Raw genomic sequence first — 22,684 nt, 5'->3', positions numbered from 1 at the left:
GCCAAGGCAGGCAGATCACTTGAGGTCAGGAGTTTGAGACCAGCCTGGCCAACATGGTGAAACTACGTCTCTACTAAAAATACAAAAATTAGCCGGGTGGGTGGCACATGCCTGTAATCCCAGCTACTCAAGAGGTTGAGGCAGAAGAATCACTTCAATCTGGGAGGTGGAGATTGTAGTGAGCCGAGACCATGTCAATGCATTCCAGCCTGGGCAACGGAGTGAGACTCCATCTCAAAAAAAAAAAACAAAAAAAGACAGAAGGAGAAAAGTATGAGACATAATACCTGTACCTATACTGCCCAACTAGAAGGGCACCAGTGGGGTGGGAAGTTAGACCAGGGTCTTTCTCCTCCTCCAGTCTCAGCCCAGGCCCTCCCTCCAATCCTGGCCTGGGATCCTGAGCCGTAACATCCTTCCTGCAGCTAAGGGGAGGGGAAGACCTCCACATGCAAACTGGAAAACTGCCTTCCCCTGCTGGTGCACTTGACCCACCTCACCTGGTCCTTCCGAAGGGTCTGGAGGGCCCACTGTCCGCCCCTGCCGCCGGCAGTCACATGGAACCCTCTCAGGCTATTTTCCCATAGGTTTGCTGAGCCAAACTTCTCCCTCAGCTCTGCACCCCTCCTGGGCCATGTTCCCACATGGAGTCCCTGGCCACAGTCACCTGCTTGCTTCTTAAGGATGTGTCCCCAAAGCCGCACATTTCCCACTGGGCTGAGACTCACAGCACCTCAGCTCACCCCACCTGGGTCTCGCTGGTCACCCTCCCACCATGAGATTTGCCAGATGCTTTCTGGACACTGTCCTCCCTCCCTAGCGCAAGCCCTCAGGTTCCTCCTCTCCTCTGCAGTGGCTCCTGCGGAATGAGGTGCCCCCGTGTGCTGTGGCCGCCATCCAGCCCACCAGCGCTAAGGGGCCAACACATTTTCTCATCTTATGCTCAAATTCCTGTTCAATCATGTGTGCTCCTTCCCAGGTGAACGGGACAGATCACTGGCTGTGAGCACAGCCCGTCTCCCCCGGCTCTCACAGATTCCTCTGTCATCCCTGAAGTTCCCTAGAGGTCTGAACTCTGCTTCACTGACCTCAAATCCATCCACACACTTGTCATTTCTGCCTAGGCAGCTGCAACCTCTATGAGGTCACCACCCACTCTAATCTGCCTCTGGAGGTGTGTATGAGCAGCCAGGTCTCCCCAGGTGAAGGCCGGGTCCTGGCTGGGCTGTCAAGGACTGACAGCTTCTGTGGGCTATAGGGTCAAGCCCCAGGTCCTTCCCACCCCCCTGCCTCACACACAGGCTCTGGGTCACAGCACCTCCAGGCTGGGTGACAGTTCTGAACAAGGCAGAACCCACACCACCCGTTAAGTCCCAGGCCTCTGCGTCTTCAGCTCCTTCCTGAGCGCCAGACCCTGCAGAATGCAGTGAACCCAGCCACTGCTGAGGCCTGAGGACTCCAGCTCTTCAAACCAGGGCCAAGCACGGGGCCTCCAACACTGGAGAGCTTGTGACACCTCCACTGGCCAGGAGCCTGGACAGCCAGGGCCACATGCCCACATGCCTCGTTCTGCCACAAAGCCACCACCCCCACCCCCAACCAAACTAGTCTACAAAGCCAGGGGCCAAGCCAGGCTGGAGGCTGACCCCTGCCTCCCCCCGACACAGGGGCTTCGTTCTGCTTGGAACTAGCCTCTGAGTCACCAGCGGCCGGCCCCGGCGGCCCCTTGCTTTGCCAGGCATGGACATGCACTCTGGGCAGGAGGAAGGGAACGAATGAGCCAGTACTTGGTAGGCGTGGAGGGCCTGGAGGCTGGGTTGGGCAGGGCTGTAGAGGGCGCTGGAGACACTGAGTCGGTAGTGCAGAACCTCCAGCTGAGACAAGGAACAGAGAGATGCCGGAAGAGGCCGAAGAGCAGAGGACAAGAGAATGGGGTGGGGAAGGGGAGAGATAGGACCAGACACGGGAGGGGGAAGCGGAGAGAGAAAGAAAGCAATGAGAACGAGCCCAGGAGTGAGGAGAAAAAAAACAAAAACAAAGCACGGTCAGTGACAATCCAAACAACTGCAGTCCCAGCAGCCGCGGGCCAGTGCAGCACCCCCCTCCACAACCAGGCCAGGGCTGTGGCCACACTCTCCTCGCTTTGGAGGCCCGGGCAGAGGGGCCTCCAGGTCACCTGGGTGGCCCCTCAGTATTGCTAGGGCCTAAAGGCCTCTCTAGCTCCTTGGAAGGGCCCAACTCACTGCCCTTCAAGATGGGACCCACTCTCCCCAGTGACTCTGAGGTCACACTATGTGTGGCACATGCAAACCAGAGCCCTCCAAGAGCCCAGGGCCCTCGCTGGGACATGCTGCCAGCCACCAAGACCTCAAGATCCTGAGGCTCAGAAAAGAAACCAGCGGAGCATGTTCCAGGAGGAGGACTCTGCCCAGAAAACACATGTAGAATTGACTGGATTTCCCTGGGTTGTCTTAAGAAATTTACCAAACTGGTATAAGACATGATTGATTCCTATGTGTCTGAAACTCAAATCAATGTCCCCTCCATGACTGGCTCTCTGAGAACTGAGGGCGAGGACAGGTCCCCAAGGGTAGCACAGAGACGAGGAGCACAGGCTCAGGCCACCAGGCCCTGCCCTCCACCCTCATAGTCTGGACGTCAGCTAAGGTGGTGTGCACATCAGCTCTGACTCCTGGAGGCAGCCTCTCCTACCGCAGCAGAAACTCCCACCCTCCAGATACAATGGGTTCCCAAGGGCGGGAGCCCCCGAGGATCTGGCACAGCCACACACACCCAGAGGCAGCAGGAACCTGAGGCTGAGCTGGCTCCTAGCCAGGACCCTCCGACCTGCTGCCCTGCAGCACCACGGCCTGCCGAAGCACCCCTTCAGCCCAGTGCAGCCACAGCCGGCCTGGTGCACATCCTGCCCCGCCAGCAGCATGCCTCCTGCCCAAGCAGCACACCCACTGGGCTCCACACAGGAGAAATCAGAACACACGCCAGTCGCCATGACACGCAGAGCAGGGAGTGAAGGAGCAGGGCAGGGAGGTGTTGCCCTCCACAGCCTTCCTCTGTGCCAGACCTGGGGCTCAGGGAGGAATCAGACACATAGTTCCCCAGTGTGGCTCTGCCCTTGCTTGCAGGAACACAGTGGCCTACAGCGCCATGGCCATCCTTACTGCCCACAGGGCCACTGGGGAGCAAGCACGCATCCTGGACTCAAGCAGGGTGAGGAGGATGACCCCAGGAGCCTCACTTCCTGCATCTGAAAATAAGGGCTAGTGGGGACGGGCAGGGATTTCTGCATGGCAGTACGTGTAGCACAGGCCTGGACAAGCGGCAAGAAGCCTTGGGAGACATAGACTTCCACAGCTGCCTTTCTCTGACTCCCACCCACCAAGTTTTCTTGCGTTTTGTGTTTTGCCTGAACTGGAAGAGGCGAAGAGTGGAGTGTCTCTGGGTACTTGGTCCGGCCACTGCAAGGTATTCTGAGCAGGGTCCACCCACCCCAAGGTCTGGCCAAGAGGAAGCAAATGTGGGGAAGAAGGGAACTGCACCTCCTGCCCTCCACAGGGACAGCCCCCTGCCCTTCCTCTGGCCCGTGAGGACACAGAATCCTCACAGGTGACAGCCTCAAAGAGCCTTTCTGGCTGACTCTTGAAAGTAGCTGTGCTTCTACTCCCTCAGAAGGCAGAAGGAGCAACAGAAACACAATGCGGTGCAGTGGCCCCTGCCCCTGCCAGGCCACGCCACGCCACGCCACATGCACGAGTGCTGAGTGTCCCAGAGCCCCGCGGGAGGAGCGGGCCCAGGGAATAACCAGGCCCCCAGGCACCAGCCAGGAACATGCAGCAAGTCTGCTCTGGAAGCAGGAAGGGCACTGCAGGCTCTTTGTGACTCAAGAGGCCCAAGATGGGGTCCTCAGCTTTTCCCCATTCTCCGCCCATGTGATTCTGAGGGTGAGGATTTGGGGGACCCTATGCTCTGAGAGAGCCTCCACATGGCAAAGCATGGGGCCATGGAACTGGCTGCAGACTGTGGCAGAAGCAGACCCACAGCTCTTCGCCAGAACCAGAGGAAAAATGACAGGATGCTCTTCTGAAGTTTAACTCCATCACCCACATTCTGGAGGAAGCCCTCAATAATTCTGTCAGTGACAAAGCCAAAGTTTCCCAAGCATACTGATGCACAGACGCCATGGGCACCAGACTACGTAGCTGATGCCACTTCAGGCAAGGGCCCAGATGGGCATGAGTCAAGCTGCTCCATGGAGGATGACTGACTGGAGATCTAAGGTTCACCTAGCTGCTTTCTCACTCTGACCGGTCCAGGGGTGGTGCTAGCTCCAGGAACAGCAACAGCAGGAATGACCCAGGGCCTCCGCCACCTCCATGCATCTGAAAGCAGCGTGCTGCCCAGAGAGAGAGAACAGGGACAGGCGAGGCAGAGGGAGAGGAGGCAAGCCAGGCTGCATGCAGGAGGGCACCAGGTGCCACTCGCCACGAGAAGGGCTGCTTGCTCATGCTCTGGAGAAGGTGGGGGAGTAGGGCGAGCAGGCAAAGGAGGCTCCAGGCCACCCCTTCATGGGAAAGCACAAAGGCACCGCTGATGGTCGAGGAGACAGACAAGAAAGTGGCTCCCAGAGGCATCGCAGCTCCCCCACTCCCAGAGCAAGAGCACCACAACCTCATCTGTTCCCGCTGCCAGGGAGGGGGCTCAGGAAGCTGCACAGGGAGGGCCCCGGAGAGGCCAGACTTCCAGGCCTCAAGTATCTACACATCAGGGTGCAATGCCCCCTGCCCGCCACCGGAAACTAGAGAACGATGCCCACTTCTTATTTGGCTTCTGAGTGACAGGTGGGTGGTGGGTTTCTGCTTCCCACCATCCAGCCTGTGAAAACTCACTCCGAGGCAGGATAAGAAGCAGCAGGCTGAGCAGGGTCAGAAGCAGGAGGTGGGAAGAAAAACTGTGGAAACATACCTTGGCATGAGGGGACTGCATTTTTTGATACATCTCCAAGGAATAGTGATGAAGCCACATTTCAACAAAAACCTGCAAAAAAGCATTAGCTAGTCAAACCATTCTTGACAATGGTGTCAGACCATCCAGTGGGGAAAGGACAGTGTCTCCAACAAGCAGAGCTGGGAACACAGAATACCCATGTGCAGAACAGTGAAGCTGGGCCCTTCCTTCACACCATCACCAAAAAATAACTCAAAATGGGTAAGCGACCTGAGGATAAGCACTAAAACCATACACTCTCAGAAGAAAACATGGGAGAAAACTTCATAACACTAGATTTGGCAATGATTAATTAGATATGATGCCCAAAGCACAGGCAACAAAAGGAAAAAAAATAGACAACTAGACTTCATCAAAATCAACACTCTTGAGCATGAAAAAATACTATAGATAGAGTAAAAAGGCAACCAACAGGCATGGTGGCTCAACCCTGTCATCCCAGCACTTTGGGAGGCCGAGGTGGGTGGGATTACCTGAGGCCAGGAGTTCCAGACCAGCCTGGCCAGCATAATGAAAATCTGTCTCTACAAAAAATACAAAAATTAGCTGGGTGTGGTGAGGCATCACACCTATAATCCCAGCTACTTGGGAGTCTGAGGTGGGAGGATTGCTTGTGCCCAGGAGTTTGAGACTGCAGTGAGCCAAGACTGCACCACTGCACTCTAGCCTGGCAACAAAGACAGACTCTGATTTAAAAAAAAAAAAAGGGCTGGGCACAGTGGCTCACACCTGTAATCCCAACACTTTGGGAGGCCAAGGCAGGTGGATCACCTGAGGTCAGGAGTTCGAGACCAGCCTGACCCAACATGGAGAAACAGTGTCTCTACTAAAAATACAAAATTAGCCGGGCGTGGTGGTGCATGCCTGTAATTCCAGCTCAGCTACTCAGGAGGCTGAGGTAGGAGAATCGCTTGAACCCAAGAGGCAGAGGTTGTGGTAAGCCAAAATCGTGCCACTCCACTCCAACCTGGGCAACAAGAACAAAACTCGGTCTCAAAAAAACAAAACAAAACAAAAAAACAGCAACTCAAGTGTCTACTGAGAGATGAATGAATAAACACAATGTGGTACATCCACACAATGGAACACTATTCAGCCCTAAAAAGCAAGGAAATTCTGACACATGCTGTAACATGGATTAATCTTTAGTCCATTATGCTAAGTGAAGCATGCTAGTCACACACAAATAAGTACTATGTGCTACGCATACTCTGGGTATGAGATCTAGGAGTCAAATCCATAGAAACAGAGAGCAGAATAGTGGTTGCCAGGTGCTGGGTGGGGAATTGTTTAATGGTTTGATTTCTTTGTTTTTCATTAAAAGAGATGGGGTCTCACTATGCTGGCCAGACTGGTCTTGAACTCCCGGCCTTGAGCAATCCTTTCCTGCTGGGCCTCCCAACGCACTAAGATTAGAGGTGTGAGGCCCCTGCGCCCGGGCTGGTTCAGTTTCAGTTTTGCAAGATGAAAAGCATTCTGGAGATTGCATGCACAACAACATGACTGTAATCAACACTACTGACTGTACACTTGGAAATAGTTAAGACAATAAGTTTCATGTTATATATATCTTGTAATTAATTTTTTTCTTAGTTAAAAAAACAAAAAGGGCCGGGCACGGTGGCTCACGCCTGTAATCCCAACACTTTGGGAGGCCAAAGCAAATGGATCACTTGAGGTCAGGAGTTCGAGACATGGTGAAACCCCATCTCTACTAAAAATGCAAAAATTAGCTGAGCGTGACAGTGGGCACCTGTAATCCTAGCTACTCGGGAGGCTGAGGCGGGAGAATCACCTGAACCTGAGAGGTGAAGGTTGCACGGAGCCAAGATTGAGCCACTGCACTCCAGCCTGGACAACAGAGGGAGACTCCATCTCAAAAAAAAAAAAAAAAAAAAAAAATGCTTTGGTCCAGGGAACAGCAAACCTTCCAGTTCTTCCCTATAAGCGCTGTGTCATGATCTTCTGCCCTCTTCATGGCCAGCACAGCCTACGGTCCACACAGCCAAGAGCCATCTGGGCATCATGGTCCCCTCTGTGAACAGGGGCAACGGTTCTTACCATTCCACCCTGCGAGGATGCTGTGAAATGGTATGGAGGCTTCAAAAAGTGCAGCACCCCAAATACTAGGAGTTACATATAAGATGGGAGATAGAATCCTATCTTATCTACATGCCAGGCTGTAAAGCAAGGCTGTGGCTACCAAGTCAGCCCCAGGATCCAGCGTCAGAAGCAGCACCTGCTGAATCTCTCTGATGTGTGCCTAGAAGACACAGCCAGGACCTGGGAGTTGGCCAGCACTCAGGAAGTGAGCCAGCCCATACCATCCTGACAGGCTGGAGCCCCTCTGGGCAGACAAGGAAATCTGTCACCTACTACTTGGATCCCCTGAATCAATGGAAGGCCTGTGGGGGCTGCACAGACCCCTCACCATTCAGTGTCATGGAAACCAAAAGCCTCTGCAACAATTTTGCCTCACCACAGGCAAAACAAAACAACTTCCATGGACAGGGGATCCTGGGATGAAAAACGCCATCAATGACATACAAGTTAGAAGGGTGGGCAGATTTATTTTCATGTTTTCTAAATGTCACAGCAGGAAAATACCAACAATTTAGAATCAGCCCCGGGCTGAGGGGCCGCCTCTGGGACTCTGCCCCACATAGTGGAAGGTGGCAACAGTTTCTTTTCTTTTTCTTTTTTTTTTTTTGAGATGGAGTCTAGTTCAGTCACCCAGGCTGGAGTACAATGGCATGATCTCAGCTTACTGCAGCCTCCACCTCCTGGGTTCAAGCGATTCTCCCGCCTCAGCCTCCCGAGTAGCTGGGATTACAGGCGCCTGCCACCACGCCCAACTAATTTTTGTGTTTTTAGTAGAGACATGGTTTCACCATGCTGGCCAGGTTGGTCCCAAACTCCTGACCTCAGGTCATCTCCCCACCTCGGCCTCGCAAAGTGCTCGGGATTATAGGCATGAGCCACCGTGCCTGGCTGGCTGAACAGTTTCTTTTGACCAGCTCAACTCTCACCTGGAGCAGAGTTTCTGACCTCCAGATCTCGTGGGAGGCGGGGTCTGCATTCACAGACGTCTGATGAGAGATGTGTCGCTTTAGGAGGCTAGTGTGGTGGAGGCCATAGGAAGCAAAGGGTATGGCTGGTGTCCTGAGGGAGACACAGAAACAGGCCCGAGTTACAGGCTCCCGCTGTAACTCGCTCCCGCTGTAACAGGGGCAATCTGGATATCAAAACAGGGGCAATCTGGATATCAAAATCAACGAGAGCAGGGACAGATTACAACTTGTTCAATAGCACAATGCACACCTCCCCCCAGCCCCCTGATCCACACTGATATACCTGAATAAATAAATAGCAAAGAGAGAAGTCTTCCTTACCACAGAGTGACCACTGACCCACAAATCAATGAAGGAGGGATGAAGTTACAGAACCACCATTTAGTAACCGCCCTATTAATAGCTGATTTGGTCAAGAATCAACAGTGAGGTTGGGCATGGGGGCTCACACCTGTGAGCATGGGGGCTCACACCAGCACCTTGGGAGACCAAGGCAGGAGGATTTCTTGAGGCCAGGCATTTGAGATCAGCCTGGGCAACAAAATGAGAACCCATCTCCACAAAAACACTGAAACATAAAACAGCTGGGCCTGGTGGCATGTGCCTGTAGTCCTAACTACTTAGAAGGCTGAGGAGGGAGAATGGCCTGGGCCCACAAGTTGAGGCTATAGTGACAAATGATCGTACCAACTTCACTCCACCCTGGGGTGACAGAGCAAGACCCTGTTTCTAAAAAATTAAGAAATTCCCAGCCTGGGCAACATGGCAAAACCCTGTCTCCACAAAAAAATACAAAAATTAGCCAGGTGTGGTGATGCCTCCCTGTAGTCCCAGATACTTGGGGGGTTGAGACAGGAGGATCACTTGAGCCCAGGAGGTTGAGGTTGCTGTGAGCAGAGATCGTACCACTGCACTCCAGCCTGGGGTAAGAGAACAAGACCCTGTCTGCAAATAAAATCAATTTGAAAAAATAGGAGAATCAAAAGTGGATGTTAATACTACTGATAATTACATAGTCTCCATACATCTTCCCGGTAAATTCTCGTTATCAATTTTTTTTTTTTGAGACAGGATCGTACCCTATCGCCTAGGCTGGAGTGCAATGATGCAATCACAGCTCACTGCAACCTCAACCTCCTAGACTTAGGCCTCCCAAGTAGCTGGGACCAACACCACCATGCCTGGCTGATGTTTTTCTTTTTAGTAGAAACAAGGTCATGCTATGTTGCCCAGGCACTCACTATTAATTTTTTTTTTTTTTGGTTGAGATACGGTCTCACTCTGTAGCCCAGGCTGGAGTACAGGGGCATGATCTTGGCTCACTGCTACCTCCGCCTCCTGGGTGCAAGCAATCCTCCCACCTCAGCCTCTCAAGTAGCTGGGATTACAGGCGCACACCACCACACCTGGTTATTTTTAAATTTTTGGTAGAGATGGGATTTTGCTATGTTGCCTGAGCTGGTCTCATACTCCTGAGCTCCAGTGATCCGCCCACCTCAGCCTCTCAAAGTGCTGGGATTACAGGCATGAGCCACCACGCCCAGCCTCATTACTATTTAATCTGGGCACAAAGTAATTATTTTACAATGGAAAAACCTGACTGGCACCTTTTTAACCCAGTGATAAAAGGGCACCTGGCAAGGACCAGGTGTCCCACTACAGTGCTCCTTCCAACAAAGCCCATGCTGGGCCTAGTCACCAGCAAATACCAGACAGCCTAAGTGGCGGCCGCATGCTCTGGAGGGGTCAAGGTCAGGAAAGACAGAAAGGCAAGGGACCATTCCTGACTGAAGGGGACTAGAAATATCACTATATACAGTGGGTGAGCCTGTGAAACATCACTGCACACAGTGTGAGGCCTGGTGGCAATACTAACTTCCTGGTGTGGTTACAGGCACTGTGACTATATAGGATAATGCATTCGCTTCTAGGAAATACACTGAAATATTAAGAGGTCAAGGGGTGCCATATCCTGTAGCTTACTCATATTGGCTTAGAGAAAAAAAAACACATACAATAGAGGTGGAAACCAACACATGCAGCAAAGTATTAACATTTTGGAAATCTGGGTGAAGGGTCTATGAAAGTTTCTTTTTTTTTTTTTTCCCTGAGACAGGATCTTGTTCTGTTACCCCAGGCTAGAGTGCAGTGGCACGCTCACAGCTCATTGCTCCTGGGCACAAGTGATCCTCCCACCTCAGCCTCCTGAGTAGCTGGGACCATAGTTGCACATCACCATACTTGGCTAATTTTTTTTTTGTAGAAATGAGGTCTCCCGACGTTGCCCACACTGGTCTCGAATTCCTGGCCTCAAGTGATCCTCCCGCCTTGGCCTCCCAAAGTGTTGGGATTACAGGCGTGAGCCACTGTGCTCAGCCTGCAAGTTATTTTTATTATGCGTGGAAACTTATCTGTAAATCTGAAGTTATTTCAAAATAAAAAGTTAGGTGTGGTGACTTGCAACTGTAATTCCAGCTACTTGGGAAGCTGAGGCAGGAAGATTGCTGAGGCCAGGAGTTCAAGACCAGCCTGGGCAACACAGCGAGGCATCCCCATATCTCCGCAAAAAAAAAAAAAAAAAGTTAAATTAGCTGGCTGTAGTGATGCATGCCTATAGTCACTGACGTGACAGGCTGGCTTGAGTGATGATTGTGCCACCAAGTGATGATTATGACACTGCACTCCAGCCTGTGTGACAGAGTAAGACCGTCTTTAAAAATACATAATGGCTAGGCCAGGAGTGGCGGCTCACACCTGTAATCCCAGCACTTTAGGGGGTCGAGGCAGGCAGATCACTTGTGGTAAGGAGTTCAAGATCAGTCTGCTCAACATGGTGAAACCCTGTCTCTACTAAAGATACAAAAATTAGCTGGGTGTGGTGACAGGCACCTGTAGTCCCAGCTACTTGGGACTGGGCCAGGAGAATCACTTGAAGCAGAGACAGCACCACTGCACTCCAGCCTGGGCAACAGAGTAAGACCCTGTCAAAAAAAAAAAGCACACAATGGACCAGTGTGGTGGTTCATGTCTGTAATCTCTGAACTTTGGGAGGCTAAGGCAGGAGGATAGCTCGAGCCCAGGAGTTCTAGAGCAGCCTGGGCAACATAGCAAGACCCATCTTACAAAAAAATAAAATAAAAGCTAGGTGTGGGGGTGCATGCTTATAGTATTAGCTACTTGGGAGGTTGAAGTGGGAGGATCACTTGAGCTCAGGAGGTCAATGTTGCAGTGAGTTGTGATCACAACACTGCACTCCAGGCTGAGCAACCCAGCCAGGTCCTGTCTCAAAAAAAAAAAAAAAAATGCTGGGTGCAGTAGCTCACACCTGTAATCCCAGCACTTTGTCTGAGGCCAAGGTGGACGGATTGCCTGAGGTCAGGAGTTTGAGGCCAGCCTGGCCAACATGGTGAAACCCCGTTTCTACTAAAAATACAAAAATTAGTCGGGCATGCTGACCTGTGCCTGTAATCCCAGCTACTTGCGAGGCTGAGGTGGGAGAATCACTTGAACCCAGGAGATGGAGGTTGCAGTGAGCCAAGATCATGCCACTGCACCACTCCAGCATGGGCAACAGAGTGAGACTCCGTCTCCAAAAACAAAACAAAATAAAATAAAATAAATAAATAAACCCAAACCATATATATGTAATTTCTTTTCTTTTTTTTTTTTTTTTGGGGTGTGTGTGCAGTGGTGCGATCTCAGCTCACCACAACCTCCGCCTCCCAGGTTCAAGCGATTCTCCCGCCTCAACCTCCTGAGTAGCTGGGATTACAGGTGTGCACCACCATGCCCAGCTAATTTTTGTATTTTTAGTAGACAAGGTTTCACCATGTTGGCTAGGCTGGTCTCGAATTCCTGACCTCAGGCGATCCCTCCACCTTGGCCTCCCAAAGTGCTGGGATTACAGGCATCAGTCACCACTCCCGGCCTACGTATATAATTTCTAATAGAAAAAATTAAAACAACCCAAAAAGTTAAAACAAGCAAAAAAACCAGGCATCAAAAACTGCTTGGCAGCTGAATTCTGCATCTAAGAGGGTGTGAATCTGCCTCACCTCCAAGTCCTCCACAGGATCAGCAACATTTCAGGGTCACTGATCACTGCCGCCACCTGGGCAGCGCCTCCTCCTTGCCACTCCCTTTCTCCCCTCCACCCTCTGGGGAATCTGTCCACACGTGAATTGTAGGTAAAGGCCTGGCCTGCCTTACACATGCCAGCAGATCTGGGGTGGGCCAGCATCTGCAGGAAGGGGCCTGCATGCAGCTTCCTGGGGAAGGCGATGGGCCAGTGAGATTAAAGAGGGTCAGAGGTGCACAGGCAGCTGCTGCTGGGGCAAGAGGGTCTCCTGGGAAGTCGGCCTGCGTTAGTGACCACTGAGGACCCAGGACAGCCAGACATGAGAGCCCCTGGTTCACACTCCCGACCTGTGCAGGCACGCATCAGGCTCAGCCTGTTTGGACTGGCAAAACAGGCTCTTTGGCCCAGGGCCTCCCCTTCAAGACCTGCTCCTGGGGCCCATAGAGATTCCTATTTTTTTTGCTCATAGGACAACCTTTCCACCCTGCTCACTGCCTCAGACACCGCCTGTGGGGACGGCTGCTCCATGCACAACACAGCCCATTCCCATGCAGGCCGTGGAGGCCTCCAGGGACCTGATAGCTTCAGTGATGGCCAAAGACACTGAATACTAAGGACACATTGCCCTCCACACCCCACCCTCCAGTCTGTGCTAAGACAGCTGGGGATGGGGAATGAGGCATAAGAAAAATTGGGGAACCCTGGACAAAGGGTGGCAACATTGTCCCCGTGGGCGATGCAAGTGACCAGGCCACTCCCTTATGGAAGGGCCAGGTCTTAACAAAGGGCAGCCTTACCTGGGAGGTGGTGAGGGGCTGGTCCCGCCTGGGCTGGAGGAGAGTGGTGGGGGCACACTGCCTTCGGTGGGCAGGAACCATGACAGGTACCTGTCCACCAGGATGAAATAGGCACAGTCTGAAGTACGGACGTGGAGGGACACAGGGAGTGGCTGGAAAACCAAGCTAGTTGTTAGCATGGGCTCTGGACACTGCCAGGCCACCAAGCACCAACAAGTGCAGGGAAGCCCTGGGCCATGGCCCCACCTCTCCCAGCAAAAGGCATCCCTTCCCTACCTTCTGAGTGATGAGGCTCAAGGCAAAGAAGAATATGTAATACTCGAACGGATCTGAGAGCAGCGTCAGGGGCAAACATGCAGGGTTGATGAGCCACCCCCCACTCAGTGTCAAGTGCTGGGCCACCCACAGCCTCCCTACCTCAGGGCTACCAAAGGATACTCAGGGCCAGGTTCAGACCAAGGCCCCCAGCAGGGGTGAACTGGACCTTGTTGTGGTACAGAGGACTGTCAGGGAGGATGCACTCCTGGATGGACGCCTTCACAGGACCCTGCAGAGAGAGGCAGTGAGGCTTGTGGGCAGGTGCTGGCGCGTAGTGCCCGATACGCAGTACCCCACATGCACAGCAGCACTTTGGGAAGGCTGCTGGGGAAGAGACCCACACACAGAACCCACCTGTGGGGACAGTGCCCTGCCTCTGAGCAGTGCCTGAACAAGAGTCTTTGCTTAGAACTTCTCCTACCATCTCATAAAGAGCTGCAGACAGCAAGGGTAGCCGCCATGCAATACCCATTTCCTTTGCCTCTCATATCCCCAGAACAAATCGCTCCTCAATTTGCCCTCAGAGGACTGGAGGAGATTGCCCATCACCACAGGGCTGTGCAAGGCCCACTGCCCCGAGCACCACTCTCGCCACTGTGGTTTACTTACAGGCAGGTAGGAGACAGGAAAGTCGAACTTATAGTCTTCAGCTTGAAGCTTATAAACCAACTTCATCATTGGGCCACTGAACACGAAATTGAACAAACAAACAAAAACAGGGCAAATGAACTGCGAATTATCTTGCTTTGATTGTTTCTTAATCTTGAGAAATTCAGAGAGTGCTTTAAAGGTGGAATCACCATGAGGAATCACCCAGCCTCTCTCCGGTGACCAACCTACCTACCCAGGGTCGAGAAATTCCATCACGATGCTGTACTCCACAGGATTCACGCGCCCCTGTAAGCAGCGGAGGTTCCAGCCAACGAGGACACCATCTAGGCTGCCAAAAATGCTCTCTACCAGCCATGGGAAGATGGTGTGCAGCTCCTGAAACAATGTGTGGTGAGGCCGCGGGCAGGACCAGCACCCACTCCTGCCCCGGCTCTAGTCCTGCACCACCTGCTGCCCAGCTCCCTCTGAGGAAGCCACTCCCTGGCTGAGACCTACGGGATCAGCCCTGCACCCAAAGGAAGCCTGGTGCCATGGTGCCAACGACAAGAGCAGCTTTACGTTCTTCCAGTGGGGTACATGGCATACCAAGCAGTGTTGCTTTAGACTTGGGCCAGTTAAGTAAGTCAGCCTCCGATCAAAATACATTTTTTGTGTGTGATAGAAGATTAAATTAAGAAAAATAAATTAAAAAAAAAACAAACAATGAAAATAAAAAAATATAAAATAAAAAAATAAACAAAATACATATTTATTGAGACAAGGTCTCACTCTGTTGCCCTGGCTGGAGTGCAGTGGCGCAATTATGGCTCACTGCAGCCTTGACTTCCTGGGCTCGAGCAATCCTCCCACCTCAGCTTCCTGAGTAGCTGGGACTATAGGCACACACCACTACACTCAGCTAATTTTTAAATTTCTTGTAGAGATAGGTTCTCAGTATGTTGCCTAGGCTGGTTTTGAGCTCCTGGGCTTAAGTGATCCTCCCACCTCGGCCTCCCAAAGTGTTGAGATTACAGGCATGAGCCACCACAAAAAAAAGATTCTTTAAACAGTGATGGAAACTTCTGACTTGAAGGATGCTCTATCAGAAAGGAAAGCAACATCCTTTCCAGAGTGAAGCCCCTGAAACCTAACTGACCTATTGCCATTTGGTATTAACTCCTTGTCTAGGCCAGCTTCCTGGGCTTGACAATTCCAGGTGTGATTTAAATACATATTTTTAGTATTTACATCAGGGTTTCTCAATCTTGGTGCTGTTGACATTTTGGGCTAGATACTTCTTTGTTGCAGGGAGCTGTCCTGTGCTTTGCAGAATGTTTCCAGCAACCCTGGCCTCTACTTCCTAGAAGCTAGTAGCACACACTCCCCATCTACCTCCAGATGTGACAACCAAAAATGTCTCTGACATTGCCAAGTGTCCCTGAGGAACAGAGCTCCTGTGGCTGAGAACCCCTGATCTACAAGTTCACATGTTTAAATGTGTCCGTAAACATAATGGTCATGATAATGGCCAGGCCTCTGTGCCAGGCAGTGCTCAGGGTTGGGGCAGGGAGGGAAATTAGGAATTATAATAAAGTTCTTCAACGAATGTATAAGACATGCTCCAAAGAGAGACGTTAGCAGAGCTATACCTTTGCTGGGAAGTCCTCAATGACTTTAACCAAGTCTTGGCACTGCTGTGCAAAGGGCTTATTTATAGAGTCAGCTTTCAGGCTAGCCTAGAAGACAGAACAAAGCGAAAAAATCACGAGGACATTCACTCTGCAGCTTTTAGTGGCACTCTGTCTTGAGTCAAACAGAAATCCAAGCAATAGGTTATGAGTCAGACCCATAACCACTGGCCTGGTTCCCCAGCCCCTCATGTGTGTCAGTGGCCCAAAGAGTACTACTAGGAGAGGCCGTAGTTCTATGCTCTCTGGACCAGGAACTATCAGCCTTGTTTCCCAGTACCCCCTCAGAGTGCTGCACATGATCAGAACAGGATTGACTTCCACCAATCCATAAGTAGGGGTTGGTCCCAGAGTCAGCCCCACAGCCAGAAGAGGATCTTGATTGTGTAAGGGCACCCCTCACAAACCACAGAGTATAACTGAGTTTGTACGCATCAACTGGAAATTTCCAGCCTGATGGACCACCATGATTACACCATTGTGATCATCAGTAAGAACGCCCAACAACATCACAGCTATGGCAGAAGCTCTCTTAAATGAGCTGTCCTTTATTCAGTAGACACTGAACCACTAAACCAATGATCTTAAAACACAGGGCAGACAAAAATTATAGATGGCTTCAGCCAAGTAGACACTAATCATGAAGGCAATGGAGAGGCCAGAAAAGACTCAGGACAAGGACTAATGAAATCTACCTAGTCGTGGGATGTGAGGAAAGCACCCTGACTACAAGGAGAAAAAGGGCATCTGTGCGAATGGATTAAGATCAGGAGAAATGGCTAGAATTTCAACCTAGAGAGCTTTGCCAAAGGATATCTAAGGCCTTGTCTACCTCCAAACAAGGGTGGATTTCACAGTGATTGAGACAGAGATGGAAACCTGAGCTATCTGGCCATGGGCCAGACCTGTTGACTCTAGTGGGGTGCACTGAGGAAGAATGTCCTTCCACATAAATGTTTACAAAAACACCTCCTAAGAACTAAAATTAGGAACTTTCATCACCAATACTTGCCTCATATCTAACTTCTCACTTCTCAGTATCATTTTTTTTTCCTTTTTGAGTCTTTACTATGTTGCCCAGGCTGGTCTCAAACTCTTGGGCTCAAGTAATCCTCCTGCCTCAGTCTCCTCAGTAGCTGGAACTCCAGGCATGAGCCACTGCACCCAGTTCTCAGCATCATGTTTAATACTTAAAGTGAAACCTAGCAGCCCCCCACACAACAGTGTCTCCATTTTTCACTGATGACAGTTATGACTGATTATTAGAATACTTCATATCTATTTAAGAATTTACAAGTCATGAACATTCTGATATACATCCTTCTCACTTGCTCTTCCTCCTCCTCATACCCTTGGGAAGTAGAGAAAATAGAATTTGAATGAACTTGTGTGAGAAAACCCAGAGCCCAGAAGTTGAGTAACCCCAAGGTCCTGTAGTAATAAGGAGGCACAGTCAAGTTAAGGAGTCTGCCATTGTTTCCATCACATGCCCCTAAAAAACAACCACTACAGAGTTCTTCAAGTCAATGGGAAGAACACTCAAGTCCCACAGCTACAGAACTATGGCCACACTGACACTCATGCAAGCAGTTGATATTTACCAGTAGAAAGCTGGGCTGCTGCAGGTGAGGGAACGCCATAGCAGCCTCCAGTGGAGAGTTGAAAATGGCCTTCTTAGCAAACCACTGTGGAAAAACAAAGACAAAATCTCAACATCTGTAACACAGCAGAATCTTTTTATATTATTTTTTTAGAGACAGGGTCTTGTTCTGTTGCCCAGGCTAGCATGCAGCAGCACGATCATAGCTCACTGCAACCTCAAACTCCTGGGTTCAAGCAATCCTCCCACGTCAGTCTCCTGAGTACAGGCACGTGCCACTATGTCTGGCTAATTTTCTTCTTTTTTGAGACAGGGTCTCGCTATGTTGCCCAGGCTAGTTTGTCAGGCTGTGATGCCCAGGATCCTGGCCTCCACTGATCCTCCTGCCTTGCCCTCCTAAGTGCTGGGGTTACAGGTGTGAGCCACTGCACCTGGCCCTAACAAAATATTACATAGTTTCACAATGCCCAGGAGAATATCACACATTACATTACCAATTCGCAACACACATTACATTGCCAATTCTCATGTCTTACTTATTGATTAGAGACAGGGTCTTGCTTGCTCACTCAGGCTGCAGTACAGTGGTGCGATCATAGCTCACTGCAACCTCAAACTCCTGAGCTCAAGTGATCCTCCTGCGTCAGCCTCCCAAGTAGCGGGGACTACAGGCAAACATCACCAAGCCCAGCTAATTTTTCTACTTTTTGTAAAGATGGGGTTTCATCATGTTGCTCAGACTGCTCTTGAACTCCCAGACTCAAGCGAACTATCCGCCTCAGCCTCCCAAAGTGCTGGGATTACAGGCGTGAGCCAACACGCCTGGCCAGCAATTCCCATCTTTTATAGAAATGCTGTTCTCAGCCGGGCACGGTGGCTCCCACCTGTAATCCTAGTACTTTGGGAGGCTGAGGCGGGAGGATCACCTGAGGTCAGGAGTTCAAGACCAGCCTGGCCAACATGGTGAAAACCCGTCTCTACCAAAATACAAAATTAGCCGGGCATGATGGCGGGTGCCTATAATCCCAGCTACTCAGGAGGCTGAGACCAGAGAATCACTTGAACCCAGGAGAGGTGGTTGCAGTGAGCTGAGTCATACCACTGCACTCCAGCCTGGGAGGCTGAACAAGACTCCATCTCAAAAAAAAAGAAATACTGTTCTCCTGCAGCCCATAGTGGCCAGCTTCAGAGCCAAGTTTGTGGTACTGAATCCTCGGTAATGCTTGTACAGCATTTGTTATATACCAGGACTCGCTCTAAATGCTCTCTATATATCTCCTCATTTAATCCTCAGTGGTAGGCAGAATTCTAAAGATAGCAGCCCAAGATTCCCGACCCCTGTTTGTTCAATCAAATACTCATCTAGGTACTGCTATGATGGCATTTTGCACATCCAATTAGAGTCCTAAGTTAGTGGACCTTAAGTTACAGAGTAGTCCCCAGCTGACAGCCAGCAAGGAAACAAAGACCTTAGTTCTACAACTCCAAGGAACTGGATTCTGCCAGCAACCTAAATAAACCTGGAAGCAGCTTCTTCCCTAGAGTCTCCAGATAAGAGCAAAGCTACCAACACCTTGATTTTAATCTTGTAATGCACAGCTGAGCTTGCCTGGACTTCTGCATACATAACTATGAGATAATAAATGGATGCTGGTTTAAGCTGCTAAGTTTGTTATACAAGAATAGAAAAACCAACCTCACAACAACCCGATGGGTACAGATGTACTATGACTGCAGGTCAGTACAGATGATGAAGGAGAGGCAGAAATGGGATAATTCACTTACCCCCACCCAGCTAGTAAGTGGCAGAACCAAGATTCCAATACAAACACCACCTCACAAAACTGAGACAGGGGCAAATCCCCTCCATATTACCTGTGCACTATGCAATGAACGGAGGGGAAGAGCAAGCTCTGCCAAGGGAGCCTTTGAATAAGCCATGAGAAAACTAGGATCAAAGGCCGGGCACCATGGCTCACACCTGTAATCCCAGCACTTTGGGAGGCCACGGTGGGCAGATCACTTGAGGCCAGGAGTTCGAGACCAGTCTGGCCAACGTGGCAAAACCCCATCTCTACTAAAAATATAAAAATTAGCTGGGTGTGGTGGCGGGCACCTGTAGTCCCAGCAACTCGGGAGGCTGAGGCATGAGAAATGCTTGAGCCCAGGAGGCGGAGGTTGCAGTGAGCCAAGATCACACCATTGCACTCTAGCCGGGGTGATAGAGGGAAACTCTCAAAAAATGGAAAAAAAAAAAAAAAAGAAAAAAAAAGAAAGAAAACTAAGATCAGCTTTCCAGATTCCTACCTCTCAGCTCACCCAGGTCAGAAATGAAAAATGCTCAGACCTAGACTTCACAGACAGGAAGTCTGCCAAGTCCCACTGGTGGGCTAGTTACAGTTTTCATGGCCCAGCTCTGCCCACTGCACAAGTAAAGGCACTGGGGTGACACCTGGCAGTCTGTGGAGGAAGAGAGGCTGGGTGTAAAGAGGCCATGTAGGCAGCTGTAGAGTGAGAGGAGACAGGAATCTCTGCCTCTCGGCAATAGGAACATCTCCCAAGTTTTTTCAATTCTTTTTTTTTTTTTTTTTTTTTTTGAGACGGAGTCTCGCTCTGTTGCCCAGGCTAGAGTCCTGTGGCGCTATCTTGGCTCACTGCAAGCTCCGCTTGGGTTCACGCCATTCTCCTGCCTCAGCCTCCCGAGTAGCTGGGACCACAGGCACTGGCCACCACACCCGGCTAATTTTTTTGTATTTTTAGTAGAGACGGGGTTTCACTGTATTAGCCAGGATGGTCTCGATCTCCTGACCTCGTGATCCGCCTGCCTCGGCCTCCCAAAGTGATGGGCTTACAGGCATGACCCACCGCGCCCAGCCTCTTTTTTCTTTTTTCTTTTTTTGACTGAGTCTCACTCCATCATCTCACTGCAACCTCCACCTCCAAAGTTCAAACGGTTCTCGTGCCTCAGCCTCCCGAGTAGCTGGGATTACAGGGGCCTGCCACCACAGGCTGCCTAATTTTTCTATTTTTAGTAGAGGCGGGTTTCCCTATGCTGGCCAGGCTGGTCTCAAATTCCTGGCCTCAAGTGATCCGCTGCCTCAGCCTCCCAAAGTGCCGACTTTTTCAATTCTTTTTTGAGATGGAGTCTCGCTCCGTTGCCAAGCTGGAGTCCAATGGCATGATCTCGGCTCACTGCAACTTCCAACTCCCTGGTTCAAGCAATTCTCCTGCCTCAGCCTCCCGAGTAGCTGGAATTACAGGCACATGCCACCACATCCAGTTAATTTTTGTATTTTTAGTAGAGATGGGGTTTCACTATGTTGGCCAGACTGGTCTCAAACTCCTGACCTCGTGATCAGCCCTCTTCGGCCTCCCAAAGTGCAGAGATTACAGACGTGAGTCACCATGCCCGGCCGCTTTTTCTTTTTTTTCGAGATGGTCTCGCTCTGTCGCCCAGGGTGGAGTGCAGTGGCGCGATCTCGGCTCACTGCAAGCTCCGCCTCCCGGGTTCACGCCATTCTCCTGCCTCAGCCTCCCTAGTAGCTGGGATTACAGGCGCCCGCCACCACGCCCGGCTGTTTTTTGTATTTTTAGTAGACAGGGTTTCACGTGTTAGCCAGGATGGTCTCGATCTCCTGACCTCGTGATCCGCCCGCCTCAGCCTCCCAAAGTGCTGGGATTACAAGCGTGAGCCACTGCGCCCGGCCAGCTTTCTCTTTTTCTTTTTACAGACGGAGTCTCGCTCTGGGCTCTGTCGCACAGGCTGGAGTGCAGTGGCGCGATCTCAGCTCACTGCAACCTCCGCCTCGCGGGTGCAAGCAATTCTCTTACTCAGCCTCCCAAGTGGCTGGGATTACAGGCGCCCGCTACCACGCCCGGCTACTTTTTGTATTTTTTACTAGAGACGAGGTTTCACCATCTTGGCCAGGCTGGTCTTGAACTCCTGACCTCGTGATCCACCCGCCTGGGCCTCCCAAAGTGCTGGGATTACAGGCGTGAGTCACCGCTCCCGGCCTCAATTCTTAACCTAGCTATCAACTGCAGTGTTAAAAACGCCTCAGTCCTAAGGCACTTGGTCAAGAAAACGCTGCACTACTACAAAATGATCAAAGCAGCATTAAACTGTGGACTGTTGGGTAAGTGCGGAGCTCTAGAGACGATGAAGGGCAGAGCATCTCTGCTCAGAAGAAGCTTTCATGGGCAGCGACTGAAAGAATGAGGCCCAGAGGAATTTCTAGGAAATTTCCAAGAAAGGAAATTCAAACCCGAGAATTCCCAAGAGGTGTCTCCCACACCCCTGTTATCTGACTCTGCCATGGCCACCCTCCCCCGTCACTGGTCTCTGCGTGCCATGCACCTAGAGTCCACTTCATGGCGACTCTCCAACACCTATTTTCTCCAGGAGCTGCTTCGGACCCCGTTTGTTTTTTGTTTTGTTTTGTTTTGTTTTGTTTTTCTGACAGCGACAGCCCTTGGGCAACGCCAGTCATTCCAAGCAAATTCTGTCATGCCAAGACCTCCCTTAGCAGCACGCGCCCACTTGGTCCCAACTCTCCTGCCAATTGGGCTTCGGGAGCCTCCAAAACCAAGGCTCGGAGGTGTGGAGCACACAGGGGGAAGGGTCGAGCTGGGACCCACACCCGGCTCTTCCTCCCACACCGCCTGTTGAGCCCAAGGCTCAACTTCAACACAAAGCTCTCCTTCCCTCAATTCCTTAAACGAAGGTTAACCTTCAACGAACACCTACCGGACCGGGACAGAGTGTACGAGCCGCGCGGGAAGGTGGCACAAAGGCATTGCCCAGAGGGGTGGCAGAAGACTCAACCGGGGCCCTCCACTCCCCAGCCTGCCCTGCCTGGGCAGAGCCGCCGGGCCGCCCGAGTCCTGGGGCTCGCGGAGGAACGGAGATGGCCTCCGCAGGGGCTCGGGGAAGCCCCCAGGGCGCCGGACCGTCTCACGCGCGCGTCCCGCGCCACTCACCTGTGGGATCCATAGCGTCGCTCGCCTCAGAGGTGGAAGCCGCCATTCCGCCACGGCGCCGAAAGTCGTCATCAAGCTGCGCGCAGAGCCACGCCCCGCGGCCGGGCGGGAAAAGCGCTTCCACCTCTTTGGGCCGTTACCTCAAAAGGCGCGTGCGCAAAGCGAAGGCCGGCCGGGCGGGGAAGGGAAATGGCGAGGCAGGAGTGCGGGGGGAGGGAGTGGTCCTTAGCTGAATGCGCCTGCGTTGTGGCGGCCTCCGACGCCCCAAGGTACTTTCTCCCCAGCAAGGAATCCGCGTGCGCGTAAGCAGTATTGTTGATTAGTGCCCCCCCCCTTCCCCCCGCCCGCCCCGAAAAGCGACCCCTAGTGGTGCACCGGCGCGGACCAGAAAATTGCACGCTTTCTTGAAAGAGGCGTTTACCGAGCGCCCAATGTATGCCTGGCAGTGGGCTGGGTGCTGCCACCTAAGCAAGCACGACCAATGCAGTCTATCAGGGAGGCCCAGATCGCCAAGCAGCGGACCCCTGCAGTCCGCCATG

The 22,684-nt window shown here is 51.6% G+C and overlaps 1 protein-coding gene across 13 annotated transcripts in view; it reads right to left on the bottom strand.

The window, feature by feature from the left end:
- Positions 1 to 22,605, bottom strand: part of LOC459619 (sphingomyelin phosphodiesterase 4) — a 30,590-nt gene extending 7,985 nt beyond the window's left edge. For 2 of the 13 annotated variants that reach the window (XM_054678981.2, XM_054678982.2), the window contains exons 1-12: positions 22,146 to 22,605; positions 17,167 to 17,250; positions 15,527 to 15,613; positions 14,131 to 14,273; positions 13,896 to 13,971; positions 13,407 to 13,515; positions 13,245 to 13,297; positions 12,969 to 13,120; positions 8,052 to 8,184; positions 6,818 to 6,897; positions 4,981 to 5,052; positions 1,788 to 1,874 (exon numbers count right to left, since the gene is read on the bottom strand). In XM_054678981.2, the coding sequence (XP_054534956.1) occupies positions 1,788 to 1,874; positions 4,981 to 5,052; positions 6,818 to 6,897; positions 8,052 to 8,184; positions 12,969 to 13,120; positions 13,245 to 13,297; positions 13,407 to 13,515; positions 13,896 to 13,971; positions 14,131 to 14,273; positions 15,527 to 15,613; positions 17,167 to 17,250; positions 22,146 to 22,217 (1,148 nt within the window). In that variant the 5' untranslated portion in view covers positions 22,218 to 22,605. Of the gene's footprint in view, positions 1 to 1,787; positions 1,875 to 4,980; positions 5,053 to 6,817; positions 6,898 to 8,051; positions 8,185 to 12,968; positions 13,121 to 13,244; positions 13,298 to 13,406; positions 13,516 to 13,895; positions 13,972 to 14,126; positions 14,274 to 15,526; positions 15,614 to 17,166; positions 17,251 to 21,912 lie in introns of those variants that run through there. The other 11 variants (XM_054678984.2, XM_054678987.2, XM_054678985.2 and 8 more) reach the window with 9 other exon arrangements.
- Positions 22,606 to 22,684: the final 79 nt, after the last annotated feature.

This window comes from Pan troglodytes, chromosome 13 (assembly GCF_028858775.2).
Source record: "Pan troglodytes isolate AG18354 chromosome 13, NHGRI_mPanTro3-v2.0_pri, whole genome shotgun sequence".
Lineage (NCBI taxonomy): Eukaryota > Metazoa > Chordata > Mammalia > Primates > Hominidae > Pan > Pan troglodytes.
This window is presented reverse-complemented; position numbering and strand designations above follow the sequence as displayed.